We start from the raw sequence: 12494 nt of genomic DNA on the forward strand, positions 1-12494 counted from the left end.
GTTTTATAGACTATGAGAAAGTGTTCGATTCTTTTGGTAGAAGAGCTTTATTAAAGGATTTATCCTTATATGGTATACTAGACAAATGCATTAAAGTGGTTAGTGCTATGTACAAGAATAATACTGCTGCGGTTAAGGTAGGAAATGAGGTTAGCAGCTGTTTTTTTTTTTTTTAATCAGGAGTTAAGCAGGGTTGTGTTCTATCCCCCTTTATATTGATTATTTTGATGGACTTTGTCTTAAGGAGCACAGGAAAGGCAATGGGAGGCCACGGAATCAAATGGGGGAGACAAAGTCTTCTGGATTTAGATTACGCTCGTGATTTAAGCATCCTAGATGAAAGTGTGAGCAAAATGAATGGACTTCTAGAGGTTTTGTGAATTCAGGGTGCTAGAATATGTCTGAAAATTAATGTTAAGAACACTAAGTCACTAAGACTAGGACTAAGTGAAGATGAAAAGGTGACGTTGGGTAATGAAAAGATTGATCAGGTTGGCAGCTTCACTTACCTTGGTAGTATTATTAGTAAATAATAATAATAGGCTCAGGGTGTTTTTTTTTCACAGTTAAAAAAGTTTGGAAAGAATTGGAAGATAACTCTGCAAACCAAGATTAGAATATTAGAAACTAAAGTGATGACAGTGGTCAAATATGGCTCTGAAGCATGGGCGCTCCGAAAAGCGGATGAAGATTTACTAGATGTTTTCCAGAGAAATTGCTTAAGGACTGTTCTGGGTACCCGGCTGATTGACCGTATTTCAAAAATAGGCTGTACGAAAAATGTGGTTCAATACCGCTCTCAAGGGCTATAATGAAAGAAAGGTTAAGGTGACTATGGCACGTTGTGCGGATAAAGGATGACAGATTGCCGAAGATTGTTCTTTTCGGCCAACCGTCTAGGGCTAAACGGAAAGCAGGTCGTCCTCGTCTGGGGCGGGAGGACGTCATAAAGAAAGATTTAAAAGAAATGGGAACTTCGTGGGAGGGTGTAAAAAGGGAGGCTTTGAATAGATTGGAATGGAGGAGGAGCGTGCGTAGCTGTGTTGGCCTCAGGCGACTTGGTGCTGTGGTGAGTTCTTAGTAGTAGTAGTAGTATTAAAGCGGGAATTTTGGGCAATATTGAAAGTGTATTTAACTAATTGCAACTATTGTAACTAATTGAAGTAAATCGAAACACACTATTCCCACATTGGTTGTCAAGAGGACGTATCAGCAATGCTTCAGGACTGGTTGATGGTATTAAGGTAAAATATTATCAGCTGTTGAAGGGGATGTTGAAAAAAAGGTGCTATGTGCATACTGCTACTAATGCTACTACTGCTACTACAATTATTGCCACTACACAAGCTAAGGGCATTAAGGTGAAGCTTCCAAGAAATATTTAGGAGGATGGTGAACTAAATCAAAACGAACTATGATCATGTAGATTGTCAATATGGTGACAAAACTATTTCATAATAACGGCTTACATTATTAAGTTAGATCTTTCAGGGTAAGTTGTGACATGTTTTGAACTAGCCAGAAGACACTATGTGAATACTTTTGAAACTACTTCTACGGTTACTGTAGCTAATGGCACTAAGGGCATTAAGTTGAAGCATTTAGGGGAGTTTTATTTAAACTAAAAAACCATACGCATACAAGTATTAAAGGGACATATAAGCAATATTATAGGCAGCGCTGCTATATTATGGCTAGTAATATCATTGATATTTTAAAGGAGCTAATATGATTGGAAATTCAAAGTTCTAGTACCCTTTTTAAGAGTCAAAAGTGATTGGAGGGTAATCAGCCCTGTTCTTTAGCTCATAATTTTCCAAACACCTCCAATCAAAATGTAAGAAAGCCATTTTGTTCAGCATAGCTTAACGGTCTTGTAACTGCATCTCTAGGACTATTGCGTAGGTCAACCCCCCACAGGTATGCAATTTTCCCATTATGTTTAAAAACTAAATGTTGCCTTAAGATTAAATAAAAAAGCACTGTGTGCATGCTGATTACCAATACCCAAGAACGACTGAGGGTATTATGTTCAATCTTTGGGGCTGCTTCTATAACTACTTCTGCTCTTAAAATTTAACTAAATCAAAAGAGTTTAAGTGTATCCAAGCTGTCAAAGAACATAAATATATTTTTTTGTGAATGGTATCAAGTTTTATTTTTCAGGTCAACTAGAGGAGGTATATAACTAAATTAAACACTATTTTGTCTATGCTATTTGTGTCTAGATTTTTAAAAGGGTGTATGTTGTTGAGAAATTTTTTAATGTTTTCACTTTTATAACTTTAATAAATCGAATATTATTAACAGTTTAAGGAATAAATATTACCATATGTGTATTAAACTAACAATGCACATTCATTTGTTTTTTTTTTTGTTTTTTTTTCAGTAAAGTGCAAATTATGTTCTGTCCTTGGGAAGGCATAGGGGTTTTGAGCCTTACTCATGTTAGTTTCTGCTCGTTTTGAGTTTCGGTTATTTATTGTAATTTCTGTTCGTTTTGGGTTTCATTTATTCATCGATCCTGATTTGTGGTAGTTTAACGCTTTGTAGATTATTTTATTTTATTTTTGCTCATTTTTGGTTTAAAGGAGTTATTTACTTTTCTTTGAAAAACTTATTTTTTGGAAAAATTTTTCTTAATAAAAAAAATTTTCAGAGCCATCCGCTAGAAATTATAGTGCAGACGCCAAATATGGTAATCCAGCAATTGAATATAAGGAGTCTGACGCCAAATTTAGCTCAGAAAACGATGATCAGTTTCAAAACGGTAAGCTTCATTTTTCACGAACTTTTTTTTATAAGGATAGTTTAGTATTTATATGTCTCCTGTTTACATTATAGACAAGTGAGACTGTGGGTGCATTCCAGGTTCCACGAAAAATAACTAAAAGTTGCTAAAACGATTTTTTTTTTCCCAGCTGACATTGTCGCAAAGGTTAGATCGACAAAAAAGAAATTTTTAATTTAATTTTGTAGTAACTTTTACAAAAAGTAGTTAACTGGTATCTTTAGTCAAGGTAATCTCAACATTACCATCATCGATATTGCTCAGATTTAGACACATTGAAAATGTTATTAGAGGGAAACAGAGGTGGATACAATTGAAAATTATGCCCATAAAAGAATATCAGTTAGAAAAGCCAAAGCTCTAGGTGTTTTTTCATAGTTGAAAGGAGTTTGGAAGAATAGGACGATAAGTCTGCGAACCAAGATTTTAATATTGGAAGCTACAGGGATGACAGTGGTCAAATATGGTTCTGAAGCATGGGCGCTCCGGAAAACGGAGGAAGATTTGCTAGATGTTTTCCAGAGGTTTTGGGTTGTTTTGCAGATTTCTACGGATTGTTTTGGATACCTGGCTGACTGACCGTATTTCAAACAGTAGGCTATACGAACAGTGTGGTTCAGTCCCGCTTTCTAGGGCTATAATGAAATTAAGGTTGATGTGGATAGGGCACATTCTGCGGATGAAGGATGACAGATTGACAAAGATTGTCCTTTTTAGCCAACCGTCTAGGGCTAAACGGAAAGCAGGTCGTCCATGGTGGGGATGGGAGGATGTTGTAAAGAAAGATTTAAGGGAAATGGGAACTTCCTGGGACAGTGTAAAGAGGGGGGCTTTGAATAGGTTAGGATAGAAGAGGAGCGCAAGTAGCTGTGGTGGCCTAAAGCGGCTTGGTAATGCTGTGAGCTGTTAGTAGTAGTTGTGGTAGTTAATTCACATCGTTCCCGGTAGATGTAAATTTTAAGTAAGTTTTCTAGTTTATGTAAAGCTTGTACGGCTCCCAGCATCACAGCCTGGAATGCCCCCACTGACAACTGTTACCGACAACTGAGTGATATAGAAAGTCTGTTAATGATTAAAAGCCGAGAGTATGTTGGCTTTGAACTGACCATCAAAAACTAAAATCTAGATGTAGCTTAAGGGACATGACGTGATGAAAATTTTTAACCTCACTATCAACATAATGAAAATAGTGTCTTCAAAACTTTAGCCTCCAAGACATCTTCTTTCCAAGTAATATTAAGTTTTGTTTCACTGATACTATACATAAACTTTCCATCATTTAATCTTTATGTTTTTTAATAACTGTTCTTTTAATTGCTATTACATTATCTTTTTTATAATTGTATTATTGTTATTCCATTCCAATAGTTATTTTGGCGTTGTTATTATTATAATAATTATTTAAATGACAGTTATTATTATTGCTATTGTCATTATATTTATCATATTTTATTAGTGATTGTATCATTTGTTCTTAATTCGTTGTTGTTATTTGTCAACTCAAATTTGGAGTGGATCCATAATATAAATTGTGCTGGTGCGAAACCTCTTATGAAGATTTGTCCTTCTTGTGGTATAGTTCAATACAAAGGCTGCGTAATTTAGTCTGGAGGGTCCAGAAAATTTTTTCATAAAATCTTTGAAAAATAATTTTTTTTCAAAACCAAATACTGAAAAAGAATAAATAAGATTAAGAGATCCAAGAATTTCTTTTTTGTGAACAAATTGAAAGTGACTGTACACTGTAGTGCCTAAACTCCAAAGTCTACTATTTTAAATGGAAATCTCTGCTTTGGGGTTCTCAGACCTCATGTGTATTTTTGTTCAAGATGGCATCTCGTTTGGGGACACTTCCCCCTTTTCCTTTAATCAATCAAATTTTCTAATACTAACAGCATTTGATGGATGATTTTTTCGATTTTTTTTCTCACACATTTCGCCTTTTATCGAAGTTTTTCTAATTTGGGGTCTTTCGAAATTTTGCCCCTCATCAAAATAGGTTACTGTGTAGGTGCCTGACTTGAACCGTTCGTTTTCTAACTTTTGAATGCCCCTTTCAATATAAATAATTCATGTTATATCCTTTTCAGTCATTTGGCAATGGTTCTTGGCCCCATTGCTATATACGACCTAAGTTATAGAAGCAAGTATAATTTGGCTTCCTCTCATCCCCTCTTAGTGGTTGAATAGCTTGCTTAAAAATAATGTCAGAACTTATATTCTCCCTTATGATTAGAAGTAATTTACTCTTCGCCAAATGACTCATAAATTGCTATTGAATGAACATTATGAACTATACCGTCTAATGCATTTTTTGTTCAGTCGCTATTACCATTTTATTTCCATAAATTTTCTTAATTACTTCGGTTTTATAGAGAGTTACTCAGTAATGTGTAACTTCAAACAAAAAAGTGACTGTCTTAAAAGATTATTGTTTGTCACTTTGCTGAAGAATGTTGCTTAAGGCCAAATATTTGCCCTGTTGTGTCAATTAACGAAAATTCGGGAGAGGGGGGGGGGGGGTTAAACGGGAAAACGAATATTTCCATGAAAATACCCCCCAAAAAGGTGTTTTAAAATGTTTGTGGGGGAGTTCAGGGGGAATATGCCCCCTGGCCCTCTCCCAATTTGCATAACTGCATTTTCCGTTAAGAAATATGGACGATAAAGTCATGTTTAGATTAGATATCCTATGAGGTACTGGTGCATTATATCCACTGTATATATAATACCCTAATTATATACACAGTGATTATATCTCACCCACCGCTATAGACTGTACAAGGAAACCATACATGGAAACCCGTCAAACGGGTATTTGCTATCTAAATTGATTGCAAAGCGTGATTTCTCATTGCGTTTACAAAATTTAAACTGTTGTTTTTTTGGGGTTTAGGGGCGGGGTAAAGGAACCTAGGCAAGGTTATGTATTTGATATATGCTATGCTTTACCCCCCAGCCGCCTAATGTGCAAATATATAGCCCAAATTTGTATCCAAATTATTATATTTTCATCCTATTTTATTTTATTTCATTGGTATTAACCAAACTTGACTTCTTTCGTGTATATATATAACGCACCTGTACCTCCTATGATATAACAAGCAAACTAGACTTCATTTTTTTTTTTCTCAGAATTAAATTAAAATATACTAGTGTTAGATATGAAAATCAAGATATTTTTTCTTGATTTTTTTTATCTATATCAATTTAATCGATATAACGAATAATTTAGATATTTAGATATGTTTTTTTATCTATATCAGTTTAATCGACTTGACGAATAAATTATCCAAATTTTCTTGCGCTCATAAGTTTTCATGGTTAACTTCAAACTGAATGAATTTTACGTATTTGAAATCAGAGTAAATATTGAGTTCTTTGTTTCCTCCAAAAATCCTATTTATATGCTTGCCTTGTTTTTTGAAAAAAGTTGTGTTTTAAGAAAACATTTTACGCGGAATCAGCCCGATGAGCTTGAGAAATGAGTGAAGCTCCCATGAAAACTTGTCACTTACATCAAGACAAGAAACTTTTTAGTACTGTACAGATACACTGCTTGACTAATGGAAGCCTAGGAATAATGAACTGTGTCTAAATGTATGCACCTGCTCAGGAATTTCTCGGGGGGGGGGGGGGGGTGTCAAGAAAGGAGAATAGTGAATTGTGTGGATAGTCTAGGAAGTGTGGAAAACCTCCACATTAAGAAGAAACTATTAACGTCATTTTCCAAGATACTGTCTAGTCCATCGTTACCATTATTGAGAAAATCTCCTATTATTCAGTCTTGAAACGGATATTTAAGCAATGTTAGTGTAAAACTCTGCCTAGTTGCCTTCTGTTTGTTGGAGAGAGGGAGGATAAGGTAAGGAGGGATCATGGGCCCATTTTGTGGGTCTAATCACTCAGATTGATGTTCTTTCCAAGTTTTTGGTTTCAATAAGATACTAAATGTCTTTGTTTCTGCTTAAAAGTTGTCAGTTCGGGAGGTTTCGCTTAGCTCTTTTTTTACGCCAAGTCAAGTTATCTCTTTCTTTTACGATAAATAAAAGTTCAAATAGAGATAAAATCCTTTTAATAGACAGTGATGACGATAACAGTGATAGAAATTCACAAAAATACCAGATATTTCGGTCACATATACAGTGACCGTCATCAGTAGTAAAACTTATAAAAACTTTTATAGTACCAGAACCTAGTTTTGTAAAGGAAAAGAAATTAGGTTGTTTTAGAATTTACTCATCATCCAATTTTTTCATGTCTGTAGGTTACCACAGCTTTGAAGTTAATTTTCTTGCCCCAGGCAACTTTCTTAAATCATTACTAAGAAAGGAGCAAAAAAATCTCAAGTTTCCTCAGCAATGAAAAAACTATTTAGCCTAGAAGACATATGTGATACCATTCCTCTCTATATCCGTCCCAAACACAGAAAATGAAATACGAGATTCAACCAAAATAAAAAGGACTAGGTTGTAACAGCAGATGGCAGAACTTTCAGGCCATTTGGAAAAGACTATTTTTCGGGGTTTCTGAATGCTTTCTTATATGATATTTCGGTGAAGAAGCCAGTAAATCGCTACACGTTTTAAACACATATAGATTTTAGTCCAGCTTCAATTTGAAACTGATTCCTTCTTGCTGAAACAGAGCTTTCCATTTGCTTTCCAAAGAAGAAGCATGCTTCAATGAAACAAAAATGGAACAACTTTAAACAGTCTTCTCAACAGAGACTATAAAGCTCCACTTCAGCCCCCACAGTCTGGGCTTAGGATCAAGGAAAAATCATCCGTTTTGGCCAAAGGCGAAAAATGTATGCCCAATTTAAATTTATCGTTTTAAAAATATTTAAATATATCAACTTAAATATATGACATCAATTCAATGTTATTTCTGAACTTTTTGAAAAAAAAAACTCCAGAGGATAGACCCTTACGAGTTTCACAGAATCCAAGACAGCTGCACCAGGAGAACCACAGTGTTGCTCTCACAACACAATATTGTATTCCGTATTATGATAGGCTAATTCAGTTGCATACAAGTATATGTATATACTGCATAGTACGCAATACAGGGCTCGGAATCAGTCCCTAAAAGTCCCTTTTATGGCTGAAGTCCCTTCCGAGTCCCTTTTTATGCATAAATTTCCTAAAATTACCTATTTTGGAGCATGGTATATTTGAAAGACCCTTTTTAGATAGTATAGCTTCTTCACATATCCGATTTTACTGGTATCTTGGTTACGCTGTCGCGGTTCAGAAAGAAGCATCAAAACAGTGTGAACTTTGTCTATGGCCAAAGTGCTTATTAACTATTGTAAACATAGGTAGCTATTAGCGGCACAAAATTGGCCTGTATGGCGGGTGGAATGGATCGGTCACATTGGGGTACCGTTCAAGGATAGAAAGTAACATTGGCATATAGGGTGAGTGGGATGGAGGGGTTGAACTGTGATAACGTTCAATGATAGATAATTTTTTATAGCTTCATAAAATGAACCATATCAGTATGAATTTGTTGGGATTGACTTACATTTCAATGGCACAAATTATATATTCTTTCCCTCTAAAGGTTAGTTAATTAACTAATAGCCAGTTGAGAAAGAAGAGGAGAGTACCACGGATGGAATATTCAAATGGCAAAAATCTTCTACTCAGTGTTGGTCCTGCTGTATTTAGACCTACTTGTATTTCAGGTTTTCCAAGTGAATTTAGGAAAGACAATGAGGAACTGTAAATTTTTTCGCTCCTGGTTGACTAAAGAAGACAGGAGTGACAGGAAGATCAAACGAGTGATGTAGGATTGGTGATGATGAGTTTTATTTTTATTGTGAAATATGCAGGGAAAACTTTAGCTGTCGCAAAAGTTTATACACATTGAATCAGCATGCTTCGTCGGACGAGCACAAGAAACAGGAAGTCATCCACCTCAATCCGCTACACTTATTATTGTGTGGATATGCTAGGCAACAGTTCTAATCAGAAGACCCATCACCAAGCAATGGAAGTAAAACTCATGAGATGTTTTGTGACAAAGATGCTGCGTACAAAGCAGAAATCATCTGGATACTCAATTTCTTGCAATCCTCTATGTCTGCAGCTTCATGTTACGGAATCACTGATGCCTTTGAAGCAATGTTCCTTGGTAAGCCACCGCCCAGGATGTCAATGAGTGCAAAGAAAGCCATATGCTATATAACCGATGCACTTCACCCACATTATAGACAGATTCTTATGAAGGATGCAGGTGAAGTTCACTTTGTTCTTGAATACGACGAAGCTATGAAACAGAAAAGGAATAAAAGAGTTACAGATTAAAGTGTAATTTTGATCCTCTTTAAGAGATCAAGTTTTGAGCCGCCATCTGGTGGACTTCCTTCACGGATCATGCAACAGGTGAGGACATTGTAAAAAAAACTGATGGCATGTATTGGGAGCAGATATTTACCTCTTGGAAGACAAAAAATGATAGGTAGCGATGGGCCTAATGTCATTAAAATGGCGTGGTCGCAAATAAATGCATTGAAGAAGAAAAATCTTTGAAAGAGCTTGTGAACAATGGAACGTGTAACATCCTTGTTGTCCACAACGCATTCATGAAAAAAACTCCAGGAATTTGGCGAGGAGTTATCCGACTTTATTGTCCTCTTGAGGCATTGTTTCTTTGGCTGGGCTGCACGATGCGACGATTTTTGAGAATGCCAAAAAAAAGGCGTCCCATAAAATAGTTTCATTCAGCACGTTCCAACAAGGTGGCTGATGTTGTTGAGAGATTCCTGCTGTTCCTGCTGTTTGCTGAGAGATTGATCAGTGGCCAGCAGTTGTGGAGTATTTTTTGCATTACGTACCATCAAAGAAACATTTGACGAATGTCGTGTTATCAGCAAAGTATCTCAAGATTGTAAGCTACCTAAAAAAGAAAGATATGTTTGCAGAACTCAAATTTGTGTATTCACCGTCTGAGCTTTTTACAAAATTCACAGCAGCGTTTCAGAAGAACGAACCCATTGTGCACGCTCTTCATGCCCAGCTGAAAACTTTCTTCTCACTGTTTTGGTGAGATTTCTGAAACCCGACATCCTCACGTCTGCTGATGAAATTTTACCACTTTGCTTGAGAACTTGGACAACTATTTGCAGGACACTATTGCAGGTGAGCAGGTTCAGTTTGCATTAAATATTCAGAAACTCACCTTGGCAGAAAGACAAGGGTTCCGTCGAAGGATGCGAAGACATTTCAAGGCAAGTGCTGAAAACTTGATCAAGAAATTCCCCATCTCTTCTAATAGCCCCCTCGAAATGCTCTCGACGGTGCCTGGATCCCACGGAAAAGAACAAAGCTAGAAGTCTGTCATATATAGCTGTGCCTGCTCGAGAGTTTCTAGTAGGAGTAAGTGTTGATGATTTTAGAAGTGAGTGGATACTGCTGCAAGCCGAGAACTCGGTAGAAGAAACACCATACCGCGTCAACCATTACTGACATCAGATCTTCTCTATGACAAATGCTTTAGGTGGGCATAAGTGTACACTTTTGTCGAAGCTTGTAAAAGCTGCGTTGACATTATCACACTGATGTGCTGGCGTAAAGAGGGTTTTTTTGCTCCCAGGAAGACTTCTTCCGTCAGACAGAGCCTCCATGCCAGAAAGAGTCCTAAATGCGAAACAGTGTGTGATTAATGAATTGAACACATATGGAGGCCAACCCAAAATATTTCTTATTCCCAAAGAATTGTCGACTTTGGCTAGGTTGGCTTTGTCAAAATACCAAGACTGCAGAGGGAAAGGCAAAAGAGCAAGCTACTGAACGGAGCGTCCAAGACCAGTAGAAAGAAAGGGAACTGAACCTAGTTGATATCTCTAGCAACAAAACGAACTAGATATATTTCAGGAATCATTGCAAAAAAAGCGGGCCTCTGAAGAACAAAAACGAGGAAATGTTCATGCCCTCTTGAAAGAAGCCACCGATCGCTTACTGAGAATGTTGGCTTCAAAGAATTTCGGAGACATCACCTTGGCCAATTCTCTACTAGAGAATGCCATGAAAAAAAGAAACAGATGTAAAAGAGCGGGCTGAAAAGGATGTACAAAAGAGGAAGTTGGACCTAATAAGCAAGTTCACAAATATCTCAAAGAAGTCGAAGAAGGGAATAGGTTAGCTTGCAAGTTGAATTCTTAAGGATTGTTTTTACTTTTTTCTAGTCTGGAAGTTGTTTTTATTTTTTGTTTTAAATAAACATAACTGAAAGTTCGAACAAAAAGAAAATGAAAAAACAAAGACAACTGACCCGTCTCCAGAGAAAATGAGTTCCTTCCGAGGCTCATGAATATGATGATACTTAGGGTGGCTTGGCCACCGTTTCTGATTAATGAGCAAAGGAATGTTTTGACTGTGAATGTTAATCAGAACTCCTTTCCACTTTGGGCCCTATTGGTCCCTTTTTTCACCCCTAAAAATCTCTTGACATGTTGTCAAGTCCCTTTTCTAATGAGCAGGAATCATTCCGAGCCCCGACAACGTCTTAGCACACGTAAATGAGCCTCTTTTGACCGTAGAGAAATTTTTTTAGGAATAACCTCGAAGGAATCAGTTGCCATCATCTGTATGTTGGAGAGTAACTTTCGCTACTTTTAGCTTCCTACTACATAGAGACGCAAAATGACCAAAAGTAGCAATGTGAAAGAACCTTAACGCATTAAGATGTAGCTTTAAATCAAAAATGATCAATGGCAAATACTTAAGATATCTCAAGAATTCTCCCGTTCAAATGAAATACTTGAAAGCATCCCTAGCTCTCTATTTCCATTCGATGACTGAAAGCTCTCTCAATATCCTATTTCCTTTTCATTTAATAAGTCTCAAGTATGAATATAGACGACCTTTGATGTGTCCTGTCCAGAAGATAAATCAGTTCAACAAATGGACGAGAAAACTTTGAATTTCGAAACTTGGACCTTGTTTATCCCAGAATAGTGCTTTTAAGACATTTCCTCATGGTAAGATCCTGGTAGTCGAGGGTGCCTGTATAAATTGTCCTTGATGCCCAGCCTATAAATGTTATTCCAGAGAGGCTTCGCGGCAAAAGTTTTAAAATTGTTTTTCAGGAAAGTGTCATTTTTTTCTAAATATCTAAACATATCGCACTTGTACATTTTAATTATTGCGGGGGCTGGTAAACGGTGTAACCACATTTCAGACAAAGATAAAAACTTTTGCATTGAAGCTATCGGTACATTTCCAAATTACTGACCCACTGATACATTACCGTTGAGCAAGGCCGTATTGAAGGGGGGGGGTAAGGGGTTTGAATTCCCCCTCCGAAGCGATTTTTAATCGTACACAATATATATATATATATATATATATATATATATATATATATATATATATATATATATATATATATATATATATATATATATATATATATATATATATATATACATATATATATTTACCTAGTTCTATATCCTCTTTCCGTAGTACAGTAGTGCCAAAGGTTTGGTTATTAAATTATACAATTGGTGGTGAAGATAAAAATAGTGTGAGATCTGGTTTTACTTTGAAGTATCTTGGCCTCTCTGTATGGAATTCACATCTTTTGAGTATTAGGGCGGCTGAGCATCTCTCACAGTTTAAAAAGAGATTAAAATAGTATTTCTTGGGGAATAAGTTATAGATATTTTTTAGGTTTTTCTTGTTTTTTTTTG

The 12494-nt window shown here is 36.2% G+C and overlaps 1 protein-coding gene across 2 annotated transcripts in view; it reads left to right on the forward strand.

Annotated features, from left to right (window-relative positions):
* Positions 1-12494, forward strand: part of LOC148941510 (discoidin domain-containing receptor 2-like) — a 215233-nt gene that overhangs the window by 110234 nt on the left and 92505 nt on the right. For both annotated transcript variants that reach the window (XM_089104526.1, XM_089104528.1), the window contains exon 9: positions 2660-2770. In XM_089104526.1, the coding sequence (XP_088960652.1) occupies positions 2660-2770 (111 nt within the window). The remainder of the gene's footprint in view (positions 1-2659; positions 2771-12494) is intronic.

Source organism: Artemia sp. Qi Xiang Cuo, chromosome 18 (genome assembly GCF_049724085.1).
Source record: "Artemia sp. Qi Xiang Cuo chromosome 18, ASM4972408v1, whole genome shotgun sequence".
Taxonomy (NCBI): domain Eukaryota; kingdom Metazoa; phylum Arthropoda; class Branchiopoda; order Anostraca; family Artemiidae; genus Artemia; species Artemia sp. Qi Xiang Cuo.